At 34.1% G+C, this 17,143-nt stretch overlaps 1 protein-coding gene across 4 annotated transcripts in view; it reads right to left on the bottom strand.

The window, feature by feature from the left end:
• Positions 1–9,079: 9,079 nt before the first annotated feature.
• Positions 9,080–17,143, bottom strand: part of FGF7 (fibroblast growth factor 7) — a 33,067-nt gene continuing 25,003 nt past the window's right edge. For all 4 annotated transcript variants that reach the window (XM_069798305.1, XM_009915054.2, XM_069798306.1 and 1 more), the window contains exons 3-4: positions 13,493–13,596; positions 9,080–13,091 (exon numbers count right to left, since the gene is read on the bottom strand). In XM_069798305.1, coding sequence (XP_069654406.1) covers positions 12,897–13,091; positions 13,493–13,596 — 299 coding nt within the window. In that variant the 3' untranslated portion in view covers positions 9,080–12,896. The remainder of the gene's footprint in view (positions 13,092–13,492; positions 13,597–17,143) is intronic.

Raw genomic sequence — 17,143 nt, 5'->3', positions numbered from 1 at the left:
TGGAATATTTAGGTTAAGAACGTAAATCAAGTGTATGGATTCTGTTACCTTAGGTGATCACTATGTTCTTTATTAAGAAGAGAAAGAAAATATTGATGTGGCAGGAGATTGTGATTATGTACACTGGCTTTGATTCAGTACGGTGCTTAGATTCCGTCTTTAATTGTTAGCTGATAGACTTAACATATGCTTCAAATAATGCATGTTCTTAAGTGCTATTCTGAATCAGGAACTACTGCAATATACTAAAAAAAAATCTGTTAATATATTTAGAAAAACAACATATTGGAGTAAGAGGTGGAACTAATTTAAGAATATGTGTTTCAGTGGTATTCCTTTGTATTGTCAATACCTCACATGATAGTATAGATAACCATGAACTTATGTCATGCATCAGTATATTAGCACACAACTATACCTGAATTTATGCTGATACCTTCTTCCTGATTTTTTTTCCCCTTTGAAGCCTAACCAAGAAGATCAATACCACTTATCAATACCACTTGTTTGACAGAATTGCAGAGTTTGTGGCACATTTTATTTTTGTTCCCGGGGATGCTAAAGATGCTTTTTTTCAGGCAACAGTACAATTCGCATTTTCAGTGATATATGGGTAGATGCTGTATTTCAGCTTATAAAAGTATTAATGTGTCACATAAACCAGTTTTCATGTATCCAGATTGGCACTGTTTGGCTCCAAAAGAGAGCTGGAAGCACACACATGTAAGTACCAGAGAGAGAACAATCAGAAATGGTGAGGAAAAGCTAGAAATTATCATGGGCAATCAGAAGTTAGGTTTTTTGGCTCATATAATGTGTGAATAGTAAAATGTAATGATAATATTAAAAGATGCAATTTTTTTAAAAACATCTTGTTTTTCATTAAATATAATGATTAGTTAAATATTAACAAATAGTACTTTATTCTGCATCCTAATTTTAACCCTAAGTGACTTGTTCAAAGTATGTAATTAGTTGAAATCAGCATCCTCCAGTTCAGGCTTAACTGGGAACTTAGACTTATACATTGATTAAGCAAATTTTTGAGAAGTGAATTCCCCTGTTGGTGATACAGTTGCCTAATGTTTCACACAAATAATAAAAGGTTGTACTATTTTTGTTTTTAGCAGAATGGCTTTGCAATTACTACGGTTCACTTAAATATTTTTACATTAACTAAGAAAATTGTAATGTGAAATATCTTTTGTAGCCTTTTTAGATACAGTATTATTCTTATGTTGGCAGTTATTTCCTGATTGTTTGTCACAAGTCATTTGTGTCACTTTCTATGAAGCATTTCCTGAATCTATTACATGTTTTGATAATTATTTTAACGATAGATTGGTAGACTTAATTTTTCAGTGGACATCAGGTACTGGTAGGTTTTTTTCCTTCTCCCTGAGGCATATTTTGTCCAGACCACCAAGTCTACGTTTCAGTGAGAATCCATTGCTTTTTCCCCTAGTAATTATATACATATATAAACATACATAGAAAATTGAGTACTAGGAATATTATTGTCAAAGCTGGCTTTCTCTGCACAATAATAATGATGATGATGATATCTTAATTCTGATTATTGGTATATAAATATGGATAAATAGTTTAAAACTAGCCTGGAAAGGAGACAAAGAATCTGAGCTGACTGTCCATGGCCTTATTTCTCTTTAAGGAAAGGTAAAACTGGATCGGACATTTCAAAATGTTTTTGGCAAAAGCATGTCAAACACAGTATGTAACCTGCATTAACTGTTAAACTATGCCGTATAAATCTGTCCTGACAACCTGTTTAGTATCCCACAGCTGACACAGTGGAAGCATACTGCATTCTAATTATTTATTTGTGTAGCAAGATTAGCTGGACTGGACATCCCCGTGTTTACTAATGATAAAGTCTTACTGCAAATATGAGACATTACTGACATTTCTGACAACCTGCTTGTGTTTCTATCTTTCTATCGTGATACATGTTAGATCCAGTTTTGGAACTGTTCCTGTGTAAGATGACTAAGGATGAAGCTAGACTGGCATTTTTCAGTTGAATTGAATTAGATATTTTTCCCCATTAAATTAAGCTCTGATGTCACAAATGTAAAAGCTTGTATGCCTCAGAGTTTGAGTGGATGGGAACTGATTAATCTCTTTAGAGTTGGTATCAGGATGATACTGAATAGGAAGTATTGTATTTTTAAGACTATGTGTAGGCTCTAATCCAGTCCAATCATTGCCTTATTGCAGTGACTCCGTTCTGTAGTAGCTCTATTAGCTGTAAAAGTGCTTGTCTATTTTGGAATTACCCAGCAAGTATATAATCATACCCAGAGACAACTTATAATTGAACTGATGAATGCAGATTTCGTTTCACTGCTTTCTTTGTGCTACTGTGTAGGAGAAGTATTCTGGAAGAATCTATGGTAAGCACATAAATGCAGTCAGGAAGGAAGTCTTACAATTCAAGCCCTAAGAAAAACTATACTAGTTCCTGGAGAAGCTGCTGAACATAGTGAGGTTGGGTTTTTTTGATTAAAACAGAAGACTAGGAGATCTTCCCCAGTAACTATTTGTAGGTGGCCTTGAAGATCTCTCTCTATAAAATATGGTCACTTTGTATAAATATTCTTGCAGGATTTAGACTGAACCTGTCCTAGAAGTTTCTATTGGAAGTAGTATTATATTACCATTAAATATCTGCATGTTTTAACAGTAACAGTTTATGATTTTTAGATTGTATATGTCATTTAATATCCATTTTAAAACTTAGTTTTAGAGCATATTTCTATCTTTAGTGTTCATTTACTTAGATTTCATGACAATGTGGATTTCATTATGTTGTATGTTGAAGCTGATTGACAAATGCAATAGAAATATGTTTTTGAAGTAGATATAAAATACAGAAATATTTCCTCAAAACCTTTCTCTGTGTCAGTCACTTTTGTTGGGCAGAATTTTCTTTTTAGTTCCAGAGAAAATTGTATGTAGAAAAATCACCCTGAAAAATTTAATTTAGAGAAGGTTTACATACTTCAAAGTTATATATGCACCAAACTCCAAATGGGCCTTTAACTTGGAAGAGCTGGGTAAACCCACAGTCCACAGTATACTCTGTAATGTGTAGCCGCTATAAATAGATAATGGATAGAATTAACTGAAATTTAGTCAGACCAGAAAAAAAATCCCAAGAAACTAGGAGACCACTGCTATGGCATAGATTCTGTATCTGCATGAAATTTATGGTGTGAGAGCTGTGCAAAATTCTACTGGAATGAATATTGAAAACCACTGAATAAAGTAAATTATGTATTGCTGCCAGAATAATTCACAACCTCAACAAACATATGCAAATCTATTAAATTACCAGTATTGGAAGAACCACAAAGTAAGGATATTCATCCATGTGCAAAACCAAGCAGAAGCAGGAAGGGAGATAGTGAAAACTGTCTTGGTTGACTTTAAGTATATGAATATAATTATTTCAGTTAACAGGCTTGGATCCCAAGCCTAAAGTTGACCATGGGCATAAAAATCTGCACATTGGAGACAGGAAATAAAACAATTTTTATTTCATTTGGGAATATTCATAGGGTGATCTTCAAAATTAACATAAACATTTTTCTAAATTAAATTTTTTATTTTCAGGTCTAAACCCAAGGAAATGTGTATGGAAGAAATGGAATCTCAAAAACTTTAAGGCTGCCACAGTAAATCATACTAGTAAAGATGCTACTGCTAACATATAAGCTAGTGCATCTGCCAGTTCTACAGCAGCCAGTAAGTCTTGTAAATATTTTTAAACATATAATGCACATTACTTTATGCATTTTGGAATGAAACTTATAGTACGTTGCAAAATCTAATTGTCAACATAAATTATTAGTAATATTTTCAGTTTGTTTTGCACAAAATCAAAATGTTATAGCAATTAAAAATGAATTGTGGATTTTGATCAGATAATTCCATTTGATTAAGCTATAACAATATTACAAGGTATTTAAAGAAGCTACTGATACTCTATCTCATAAAATCTGATGGTTTTGATTTGTCAGTTCCTCTAATACTAAAGACAGCTACTCTTTTTTCTATTCCTTTCTCTGGCACCTGGCTCCTGCTTTCAGTATGTCTTGCATTCTGGCCTCTAACTTCTACCCCTTTGTCTTCTCTGTCCTGATGGATCAGATCTTGACTTTTATTCTTTCATACTAGCCTACTGTTCTTTCTCATTGCCGCTATTTTAACATCTTTTCTCAAACTTTTTGGGCTGATGTTGCTTCTAGCCTCTTCCTTTTCTGAACATTATCCAACGTTTTGTTTCTTCACCAATATTTTGTTTCTTCACCAATATTTTGTTTCTTCAGGCTAGCCAGCTACTTCTCTCTTCTCCCTGCCTGAAATTTACTGTTCTCCTTCTAACAACTACAGCCATAGTTTTGTGCCACCAATCTTCTCTTACTCCTTTTTATATTCCTTCTGCCCCAACCATAACCAACTTTTCCCATCCTTGCCTTTTTTTCCCCATACTTTTTTCCATGGACTTACATGCTTTTTCTGGGTTTAGATCATTCCCCATTCAGCAAGGTAGGAAAACCTTATTTTTGTTGCGAAATAATTCAGAGTAAAACATCTGGGAGAAAACTTATAAATTTGCATCATAGGTGTCATTTAAGGCAGTGAAGTCTGTGATTCTTTGATTTTCCATTTTCTAGTGTATAACTGGTTATATAAAATAGGGATAGTCATTGCCAGTCTTAAAGATAAGCTGAAGAATGATTTTTGAAATTCTTTAGTGATGGAATCCACCTGAAAGGGAAAAGATATCTCTGTGCAGATTTTCAAGGCTACTCACCCCACTCTGCTGATAACAGTCTTCCCACTCCCCAGCCCCTACCATTTTCAATGATACCACTCTGACACGTTTTCTCTACAGTTATGTTAATGCTTAGGAAAAGATAGAGGGTTGTCTCTTTTATCTGTTAATGTTAAGGAGAGAAGGTTTGGAACATGCTGTACTCAGGAAATCCTGACTTACTGTGAGTACTGCAGACATGTCAGAGGAATGGAGGTGTTCTGGCATGTGCCATGATTCCCACAAAGCCTTCTCTTGTAATGTGGATGTGAGAGAACTGCGTGAGGTTTTCCCAGTGGAACAGGATATCTAAGCAAAGAGGAGAGTTGCTCTTGAGACCTAGCTGAAGGATTTGGTCTCTACAAATGAATACAGCTTTGTAGAATCTTTGTATGGATTAGCTATGCACATCTGTGGCTTAATAAAGTGAACTATGTTACTGTCCTTATGTATTGCCTGTTAGCTTTCCTGAATAATTTTCCTTTTTAACTTTAGTATTTCTTTTCAAGTACAATTAAAAAAATGAAATATGGGTTTTTTTAAAGTTGAAAGTCAGTGTTAATTTCATCAGGTTGCAGTCTTGAAAGGAAATTCTTGTTTCCAGAATCCATTTTTTTGTGTGTTGCTCAGTTTGCGGTACAGTTTTTAGAAACAGAAATGTATCTATGTTTTTGAACAGAGGAACATTTGGGTTTAAGAAATAATACAGTTTTACAAAACCTAAAACCAGTGGAAACATTTGCATGATTTTTATAAATTCCAATGGTTTTGTTGTGGTATAATCGTATTTCCTTTTGGATCTTGGCCATTGTATTACTTTACTAGTACATGAAAACAAGAATATGAAACTGAGTAGAAAGTGATTATTTGTGAAGCAGGTTCAGTAAATCACCTCAGCTGTTGATTATAATAACACTTCTGACCTAAGGGAGTCTGGTTTAATGACAGTAATTTCTGAAGTCACTGAAGCTATTGTTATCTTGATGTTTCACTCCAAGATATAATGACTTGCTTTTTCATATGACAATAAAATAAAAGGGAGAAGCCTTACTATTTTAGATCTTCCTGTTAATATCTTATTCTGTGAGCTAGTTTATTGCTTTAGGCTTGCAGGATGCTCACAGTTCTGTTCAATAATCACTTGTTCTCTTTTATGACTACTGAGAAGTTAGTTGCTTGTCCAGATCCAGTTTGGTGCGTAGCTTTTGGTGAAATCAATAGGAATAGGGTGTATAGGCAAGTTAGCTGTCATATTAATGTGTCGTTTCTCACAGAAGAATTGAGTGTCCATGGTTTCCAAATGTTCCCTTTCCTCTAAAGGGTCTCATCTGGTGTTCCTGTACTGTGCAATAATATCACAGCAACTCATATAGACATAAACAAGCTAACCTTCTTAGCTAGCTTGAACAGAGATAACAATCTAACTGTGACAGTATGGAGTCCTGTGTAGCAACAGAAGTCACCATGAGTATGGGTAGAAACAGCTATATCTCCTCTGCTGACCTGTGCCCTGTTGTGGTTAGTCCGGTAATTTAAAGCTAGTGTGGGTGTACATTTAATGTTTCAGCAGCATGTACCAGACTTGGACTTCTTTTTCTTACTTATTGAATAGGACGTTGAAAGTGGCTTGCTTAAAGTTATATAAGAAATCTGTAGCAGAACCAGGCTTCAAAGGCCAGTAGATGAACCATGAAAACTCAGCAGTCACCAGCTAATGACTTGACTCTTGTTCATCAAAACTGGTGCTGTCCAAGGTAACAGTAAATTGTGTTTACGCTTAGACAGCCAGCCAGTTGTAATTGTAAAGGGAGTCAGTCCTGAATTCTGATTAAAATTATACTACATAACACTATTATTATAAAAACATTTCTAGTGGTAATAAAGATATTGCTGAATTAGTTGGTAGAATAGGGGGGTGATTCTTCCCCTCTACTCAGCACTGGTAATGCCACACCTGGAGTACTGTGTTCAGTTCTGCGCTCCTTAGTACAAGAGACACATGGACATACTGGAGAGAATCCAATGAAGGGCCACGAAGGTGATTAAGGGACTGGTGCATCTCTCCTGTGAGGAAAGGCTGAGAGAGCTGGGACTGTTTAGCCTGGAGAAGAGAAGGCTCAGGCGGGATCTTATCAATGTATATAAATACCTGAAGGGAGGGTGCAAAGAGGACTGAGCCAGGTTCTTTCCAGTGGTGCCAAGTGACAGGACAAGAGGCAATGGGCACCAGCTGCAAGACAGGAGGTTCCATCTGAACATCAGGAAATGCTTTTTTACTGTGAGGGTGACTGAGCACTGTCACAGGTTATGCAAAGAGGCTGTGGAGTCTCTCTCCTTGGAGATATTAAAAAAAATGTCTGGACATGGTCTTGGCAACTGGCTTCAGGTGGCCCTGCCTGAGCAGGGGAGTTGAACCAGATAGCCTTCAGAGGTCCCTTCCAACCTCAACCATTCTGTGATTCTGTGAATAAAGTGAGACAGAGATTCTTTTAAATAAAGGTGGAACAATGAAACATCTTTGATTGGGGTTCTTCCCTTCAGGAAGAGGGATATAGGCTAGAAATAGTGCCTTTGCTGCTGTATAAAACCAGAAATATATAAATAAGACATTACATAAAGATTCACATGAGTTGTTCAGTTAGCATCACACCATATCTCAGTCCATTGTTGGCACATGGTCAGAAAACAGAGGTGCATACCAATGAAGACAGGTCTGTAGAATGAGCTGTTTTCAGTGTTTACCTTGCAAAGCTAGAAAAAGATTTTTTGTGTTTTAGTCTTACAAAATTCTGAACATCCAAGTGACACAAATGCTTCCTAATTTCACCGACTCTGTTAGCTCCAGAAAGCGCTTAGTCTGCAGAGGACTCGGCTTAAACTTGACCAGCCTAACTCCACAAAGGTGGGGAAGCTGTTGATATATGTAAAGTGAACTTGTAGTGAGTTTCACAAAGCTATCTGGGTACTAGATGAGGCAGATACCTACTTTCCTTATGTAGCTGAGCACACTAGATATCAACTTCCTTTTGAAATCCATTGAACTTTGGCAGCCTACTTAACCTGACAACTTCAAGTTCTCACTAGGTACCCATATCCACCTTTTAGGTACCTGGTATCCTTTAAGATCTGTATTTCATTGAAGAATGCTCAGTGTTCAGATCTTTAACCATCTTCACTAAAACACTATTTTAGAAATCATCTTAAAAGAAAGGATTCTTATCTGATGTTGGACTTCAGTCTGAAAACACTGTAACCTTTATGTGACAAGTTTATGCATCTTCATTCTAATTCCTTCAGCTTTTCTGGTTAGCACTGAAGGAAAATAGTTTATTCTCATGAAGTAATTTCCTCTGAACTGAGTTCTTTTTTTCCCCTCTGTGTCAATCTTTTCAAGTGCCAGACCTCTAAATAAAAGAGTTTTCGTAATGAAACAACCAATCTTGGTAAGCCAGCATCTGCCTTCCAAACAGAATTGAAGAAAATTTCCCTTTTTAGGTCTGGAATGTAAGCAGTTACAGAATTTCAGTGTCTGGAATGCTTGAGATTTACAAGCTAGCTTTCCTCAGCCAGGTATTGTAAAGTTATTTACAGAGTTCAAGTTTTAACACTTGGTAGTTTTAATACTATATGTTTGGGTTTTTTAAATTTTTTATAATTAAATTTGCAGTTGTATTTTAGCTAAGACTATGAATTTAAATGTATGGTGTTAAAAAGCTTTTTTAGAAATTTTGCTGTGTGAATATCATTAAAGTGAATATAAATGTCATGTTAAAAACCTCATGCAACTCCTTGAATATTTTCCCGTCTGAGTTTCTGCTTTAAAGACAGTCCTAATCTTCAGAATTATTCTACTAACAGCACAGAGAAGTTAGCTTTTTTTTCAGCTAATAAATTCACCTTCTCCCCTATTTTAAGTAAACATGTGATTTAAATAACTGTTACCTTTTAAACTTATCCAGTGATGTAAACAGTTGAATTTTTTTGTTGTTGTTGTTATTAAATGTTAGTTAAAAAAAAGTATAATATTAGTTCTAAGTATAGATCTCACCTCTGATGATGACTGTTGGGGAAAACCATCCAAACTGTCACTTTCATTTTCTACATATGTTAAATGTTATGAAATTACTATGTGTTTTAAAAAGTTAGTATTGAGGAGTTAGATTGCATAGGCTTATGAAGTATTTAGACTACTCGGATACTGGTCATTGAGTCCAGTGAAATACTGTTGTTGTCTTATTAACTTTATTGATTTAATGTTAACTTACATTTTGCTTCAGCTCATTCAAAAAGAATATACATCTTTTCTTCAAAAAGTAATTTAAAACACAGACAAGTGTATTTTAATAATTACTCAATTGATTAATCATTTAGTAATCTGATTATTACAGATGCTATGCACAGTGGTGTTTTAAAGTACTTGCAACAGAACTAAAAGTGAGACCATATTGTACCATATCATATCTTTTAAAGGTCATGGAAATTGTCCAATTGGCTTTTTTTTATTGTGTTATGGGATGTATTTACACCATTTTGCATACCTTTAATGACATACAAGTTATTATAGATAAACTGAGGCAAATGTGTAATTATCCCCCTAACATGGAAAACGTGTTTGTGTAGTTGTTCAAAGAGGTTAAACTGCACTCTAAATGGCTGTTTTAAGAAAAATAACTTGCATATGGAATCCTAGACTCGTTTGGGTTGGAAGGGTGCTGCAGGTCTCTTGTCCAATGTGCTGCTCAAAGTAGGGCCCACACTGATTTTAGACTAATTTGCTTAGGGCTTTGTCCAGCCAGGTCTTGAAAACCTCTGAGAATGGAGATTCTGCAGTGTTCTATGAGATTCTCCAGATGAGATTAGCTCATTTCTGTGTCACAGAGTATTTATCAGCACTAATACAAAAGATAAGTAAGTAGAACCTTGTTAATTAAATTTAAAGAGCCTGCGTAATGGAGCAGTTTCTGGGAAATGTGAATGGTTGTTGAAGGTGGCTAAATAGAATGGCTATTTAAACCACCATATTTCAGTTCTAAACCACAGTCTATTTACATTTTGTAGTATCTGTGGTAAACAAAGAAAAAAGCTATATGAAAGCCAATGCATCTGAAGGAAAAACAAAGAAATTACAACTGAGAGTGGCTTTTATAGCCCACTTTGTTTGGGTTTTCTTGAACTTTTGGTATTATAAAGGTTAGTAATGAGCCATATCCAGACAGGTGTATCTGTTTCTTTTCATATGAACATGTTTTCCTCCCACATGATGTATTGCATGATTGATGTTAAGATTGGATTGTGATGTAATTGATCTAAAAGGCTTTTGTGAGGATTTCCGACATCTATTTGAATAACACCTGTTAAAATCTAATAGATTCTCTTTTTTCATCCTTTTAATAGTTTGCTACTGTAGATCGTCACTGTAAATTTTCTTATTATTATTCTCTGGTTTTAGCACTAAACTGTTTTTTTTTTGAGACAGCTGAAAAGAAATATATTTTATTTCATTTCTAAGTTAAAGATACATTGAAAATTGCTCAACTGGGTCGATCTGATCTTGCTTTTCTGTTCACCTTTTTCATTATGTACTGGAATAGAACAACCCAGGATATATTCTAACATTTAAGTCTGTCTGGCTATTAAAATGCCAGAAGAAATGAAAGAGAAAGCATGAAAGAAAGGCACAATACTGATTTTTCTCAAATACAGTGCCTCCCCTGCTAAGTCAACATAAGGAAGGTATTGCAACATGTAAGGCCATATGACTGTGCTATTGAAGGACTGTATCATTTGCACTCAGGTGTCTTTTTGTGAACCATTCACTCATAGGATGCATTTCAGAAATGACAGCTGCAAAACGTAAAGCAGCCTTGGCTTACCTGATAATGATGGTAATATAGTGATCCATTAGATAAAGCATATAGCAGGAAGGGCTAATTACTGTTGGGGTTCAGGAATTGTTTGACTAAGTTTCTGTATTCTTGAATTACATAATCAAAATATCTTTAGAAGAGCTTGTCTGTATCTGGATTGTTCTCTTAATTTTTATTCCAAAGCTTCAACTAACCTAGTTTATATCTAGAAACTTTTGCTAGTATCTTAATGTTGATTGTGAGTGTGAACTTTGTTTCAGTGTTTATATATTCACAGAAAGTAGTGCAGACAGCTATCAGTGAAAAAGCTTCTTTGATAGTAGTCTATTGTGTTCAGTGAACAGTAATAGATAAACTAGCAAAAGCACTGATATGCTGATATAGCTGTATTGACAAATTTTTCTGCATAGACCCATTTATATCTACACTTTGATGTTGGATATTAGCAAGTCAAAAATCATAAACTATTTCCAAATTATAGTATTTGTTAAAAAAGTATTTTTTTAAAAAAACATTTGTTAAAGACCATTGTTGCCATTTTCTGTGAGTGTTGTTATAAAGAAAGTGTCTCATGTAGGAGAAAATTATTGATTCTAGGCACTTGTAATGAAAAGTAGAGAGCATTTAGGACCATTAGTAATTAACTTGACTCCATCCCAGTCATCTAGCAGCTGTTTTAGCTAATTTTTTGGTGATTTTTATCTAAGCACAATTATCACAATACTGAGAAAACTTGTAGGCAAACTGAACAGAATGAAATGGTACGATGCATTAGTCATGTAGGGCTTAGTTGAACACTTTAATAGCTAGAAAATTAAGATGTCTTTTCTTCATCAGGTCACATTGGCTTTAGTTGAAGTTTCAGACTAGTCATATAGACTCTGACATATTTCTGTATCTCCGAGTATAGGTTCTACCATCTGAGGATTAGTTCCAGTACCTGCTGGAACTGTAACCTTCTTTTACCTGGTGTAATTCCAAGCATGCTAGTAATTCAATTAGCAAGAGTATGGGGCAAAGATTTTTTACATTTTTGCATTGTTTCTTTTGAGATGTCCATTGTGCGATTTGCTGCAGGCTGTCATTTTTGTCTGCCATCCAATGTATGTTGGCAAGAGGGTTGTGTACTAGTCTTTGTGTCTGGTCACAGAAAAAAATTCATGCGTCTCAGCCAGACCATTTTGTTATTCCTTTAGAATTAAAAGCATATGAAACAGATGCAGCTTAATAAGTTTTTTGGTTTTTGTTTTTTTTTTTTTTTATAAATAACATTTAAATAACTTAGAACAATAAAGTTCAAATACAACTTAAAATAAAGTTTAATGCTGTAACAACAGAAGAAGCATGTATAAGGATGGAAAAACAATATTGAAAGCTGTATGCCCTAACAGGAATTATACAAAAGATAGGATATGTTACATAAAAAACCTTAATATGTCTGAATTTTTGCTTCATCACTATATAAAATGTTAATTTGTGAAAAGTGAGATGAAGTACATTATTTATTCCTATTTTTATTTTACATACACTATTTGAAACATCTCTTAGAGCAGCATTAGGTATTTGTTTCATTAATAGATAGGAACATTTTGTAGTAGAGTAAACTTAATTTTTCCAAACTAACTCTTTTATCTGAATACAAACAATAAACATTTACAAGATTATATTTTTTTTTTCTGATCATATAGTTTATGTATAGGATATCAGTTTCTCAGGGGAAGTATTTAAAATACTGCTCAGCCTCCACATTTACTATTGACTTGATAATCTGACAACTCATTCCAGCAGCCTTAAAGTCTGACATATTTTACACAACATTATCATCTGCTTATTATTATTATAGCAGCCATATTTAAGAAGCAGATAGGATTTTTTAAATAAAATATTATCAGATAATCAAGTAATGACTTATTCTTCAGGGTAAATTAATTTAAGAAACTACCCAGTTACAATGACTAAGATAATGATTGTACAACTCTTTAGAATTTTTTACAACTTTTAGTTAGTAAATCTGGTTTTGTGTATATTTTCAAATCTTTTTCATGTAGTCTCTTAAAAATAAACATAAATGCGCAAGTCCAGCTTGTTCAGTTTCTCAGTAGTATTCCAGCCTCTCTTGATATCTTGTCAAATAGTCTTCTTAAAAATAATCTTCCTGCTGGAACTAGTTCTTTATAGATCATTTGTGATTAGGATATTGCCAGAGGAAGAAAGTGGGATGCTCTATGTTCTTTCTTTGTTTTTTTACCTTTCATGGGGACCCCTTTGTGGTTTAATGTAACAAACATCTCCTTTCCTTTGTGTGTCCATTTTGCAGAAGCATATGTATTATAATGATTTTCTTCAATCAGTTCTATGAAGTTGCAGTCCTCATTGCATACTTTCTGTTGAGAGTAAATAATAAAATAGAGTAAAATAAGTGCAAGTGTTCTTTTAAATACTTAGATTAGGGAAGATGGGAGAAGAATATGCATTATAAACCCCATATAATATTATTAATATTTTTAAGGAATAAATTGGACTTTTGAAATCTGAGTATTGAATATTTTAGTTTTGTCTATTCCCCCTTAGTATTCCACATTTTTAAAAGGTATATAAACTCTAATCACTGAATTTATTAAATGGACTTAAAAGTCTACTATGGGATGTATGGGATAAGTACAGGATATATTTTAATTTGTTAGGAATCTATGTTATACAAACTATACAGATGCTACATCTAAAAATACGTATCTTTAAGATTGTATGTGATGATTGTACACACAAGAGAAGTTTGCATCCATACCTTTCCATAGAGTCTTCCCGATTTGTTCATTGCCAGAAAGTATTCACTTTCCACTCCTTTGATTGCCACTATTCCAACTGCCACTGTTCGGATTTCTAGAATACCTGCAAAGGCACACAGTAAGGGCTGTAAAATGGTTGTTTGTTCTCCTGTCAACTTAGAAGGTTTAGTTGAACTAATATTCTGTAATACTTCTGTGTTTATTGAAAATCTGCAGCAATCATTCTTAAAAAACAGAAAAATTATGTATTTATACATGTGAAGAAAGGGCTAGACTTTAAAAATCATCTGTATGTGATCATGTCTGCACACAGCCCCTTAAAAAATTGTATGGTGATAATTTTTAAGTCTATACTGAAGTTGCTATGTTAGTACAAGTAACTTTTCTGTTTTCAAAGGATCAGCATATCTTAGAATTTATCAGGCTCAGGATTTAATTTGGAAGAATTATATACATAGCCATCAAGGTTCGCAGAATCTGTGTAAAGCCTTGATTTTGAAGGCTTGTGTAGCAGTATCATCTTCTTGAAAGAGTGTTAGAACTTGCGAGTGATAGAAAACAGACCACAGTGTCTTAAATAAGATAAAGTATTTGCTTGACCTTTGTGTGCTTTTATGACTGATTGGAGCTGTAAAGATACGTGTATTTGAAAATCATTAAAAGCTGCTCTGAGAACTTATTTATTCAAAACCAGAAAACACTTAGAGTTGTTTTCTATAATTACTTTGTTTTCATCTCACTGATATATATCTGCAATAGCTTTCTGTAGTTGCTATGATACATTTAAATTATCTGCAACATAAAAAATATTCTCATGTTAATAAAAAAACCACTGAGTAAAGGCAGGAGGATGGTGCGAGTTATTAAGGAACACCAGATTGTTTTCAAGCTTAAATATTATTGGTTTTAAGTAATATTTTAGAGTTATACTTCTGAGTTGGAGCAGTTTTCTTCCATATTGAGTCACCTACAGAACTGTGTGTGGCAGCATCTGTACTGTGACTTGTTCTGCAAAATGGGGTCTTTCAAAGCCAGCCAACTCTAGGCAAATTCCAATAGCTAAGCATGGGGGAGACAAGTGAAGGAGGGGGAGAGAGAGGCTTGTGTTAGATTGTCACCTGAAAGATGACCTTCCTCTTGAACAAAACATTTCCTTCTTTTCCTCTTTCAAGTTTGTATTGACTCTTCACAGCCACCACACATGATAATTGTTTTTCATTAATTAGTTTTTTTAGAAAGGCATTAAATATCTATGGTATTTCTCCTTCCCTATACTTTTTTTAATATCCTGATGTCCTTTGCTTTCTTCACTGTTCTCTTTTGCTTTCTTCCCTGATATTACTGATGTATCCATCCTAGCCTGTATTGCTTACTTTTTTCTTCCTATTTTCTCTACCAGTAGATCAGTTACCTCTTCTCATGGTACGTGCCCTGCTGGGCGTTCATCTCTGAGCACTTACACTTCTGTACTTCTCTATAATGCTAAGCCAACTTTACTTAAAGCTTTTAGAATTCTCTGACAAGTTCCACTCTGCTGCAGGCCTAGCAACAATTCTTACAAAGGGTAATTTCTAACTGAAACTTACAAAAATTTTATTAACTTTCATTTAAATTTCACTTTAGAAAAACCACAGTGAGTCTGAAAAACAGATGAACATCTGCATCTAGCCAAACAAAGAACATAACAGTGGAAGGGATCTCTGGGTCATCAAGTCCAGTGCTCTGCTAGCCTGGGAATTGCATCAGATAATTCTCTTTTCATAAACTTTGCCAATACTAAATTGGAGTTGTTATTTCTTTGCCCCCAGTGTTTCCGCCAAAGGCTGTTCCAGAGTTTGATTTATTTTAATGGCTAGAGACTCTGTAGTAATTTGCAATCTGCATTTTTTCAGCGACAGCTTATATCCATTTGTTCTTTTGCCTGTGCTGGCCATTAACTTAAGGAGAGGGTTTTTTTTTAAATCTGTGTTTGAGTTTTCTATTTATACAGAATTTAAAAAATGAAAGATTCAAAATGACTTTTTAAAACAAGTCATGCTAATAGGAATTGAGATTTCCTTGAGTAAGCTGATGTTGGCTGAAGTTACAGTAACTACTACTTTTAAAGAGGAAATGCCGAAAGCTTTTGTCCAAGGCAATATTATTATTAGAATTTTTACATTATTTTTCAGCTTGGGGTTTTTTTTGAAGTAGATGGTGACATTCATACTAACTTGTAGGAATTATTTTACATGTGATAGATTTATAATAATAATTTATAATTCTAATTTATACTAATATTCAGATCTTTACATGGTTTTTCATCTTATTTGTTAAAATCCCATTATGCATAAAAAGCAATGCATTTTAATTAAAGACAGATAATTGGAGATTCATAGACTGTTATGCATATTCGGTACTATTTGCTATATTATTATGTGCTTTTCATGATTTTAAGCCATTATGTACCCCCAGAATTAGGGCTAGCTCTCACATAAATAACATTTGACACCCTGACTCAGAGGTGATATGAAATCCAAAGAATATTTTAGGTCTTTGAATGGCACTTTTCTAAACATACTGTGTCTGTGCATCTCTCCATAAAGTTTAGTGAGGGAACACCACATAAACTCTCCAATAACTATGTCACATTAATAATGTTGTATTAGCAATGTTAAAGAGGAAGAAAAAAGACCACAGAGAGTTCAGTGGAAATAGAACTTGTGTATTCTTTATTCCCTGCTCAGAACATGTCTATCTCAGAATTAAATGGCCTATCATAGACTGCATGTGCTGGTTTTTCTATTCCCAGTTCTAGATCGTGTCTCATCTGTTCTGAAGTGTCTTAACGTATCCCTGAAAGAGAAACAAAGCATGAATTTTCCCCTTTTCAGCAAAGCATTTATGTAATTTTGGTCTCTGAGGCAGCATCTCACATGTACTTTTGTATTTGATGTGCAAGTGATTCATCACTGAGTTTCTCTATTTTAAGGCATATACACAAGTTCCTTTAAGCAATAAGACAGCATACTGTAAGCTCCCTTTTCTTTTTCTGGAGGCTGTTCGTCAGTAATTCTTCTTTATTTTAATTTCAGAAATGTATGTTTGCTGCAATTCATTACATATTTTTTTCTTTAAATGAAATAAATTACATAGGAAATGGAAACACGATTTTTAGCAAACCGGGGAAATTAAGACTTTACCGTGTAGTTGGAACTGTGATAGCTGATTTTAGCCACAAATTGGATTTATGATATTTCAGTATATAGTCTTTTGTATGGAACTCACTTGTTAGTACATATATGAATTTAAAATTTCTTCCTTTATGTACAGAACCTATGGAAAGAGACTATTAAGGTTGAGAAGTCATACACTGAAAGTTTATTAGTTTATCAGTGTCAGCATTGCAGTTGTATCACATGCTTACATTTGGTATCCAATATCAGAGGCCTCTCACAGACCAGGAAGAATGATTTTTGAGTAGTATTCAATTTAATACAGAGATTTCGGTACTTTAACTGTTTTACAAGGTGCTTCTGAACATAGAAGATTTATAAGGTGAACAGCTTTTTCCTGCACACCTATTATGCGCTGCTTAATTCTCAAAGCACAAGTTCTTTGATGAACTAGTTAATGGAATCTTTAACACTTATAAACTACATAATCTTACT

This window comes from Haliaeetus albicilla, chromosome 12 (genome assembly GCF_947461875.1).
Source record: "Haliaeetus albicilla chromosome 12, bHalAlb1.1, whole genome shotgun sequence".
NCBI classification, from domain to species: domain Eukaryota; kingdom Metazoa; phylum Chordata; class Aves; order Accipitriformes; family Accipitridae; genus Haliaeetus; species Haliaeetus albicilla.
Note: the sequence above shows the minus strand (reverse complement) of the source record. Positions and strands in the feature narration are given on the sequence as shown.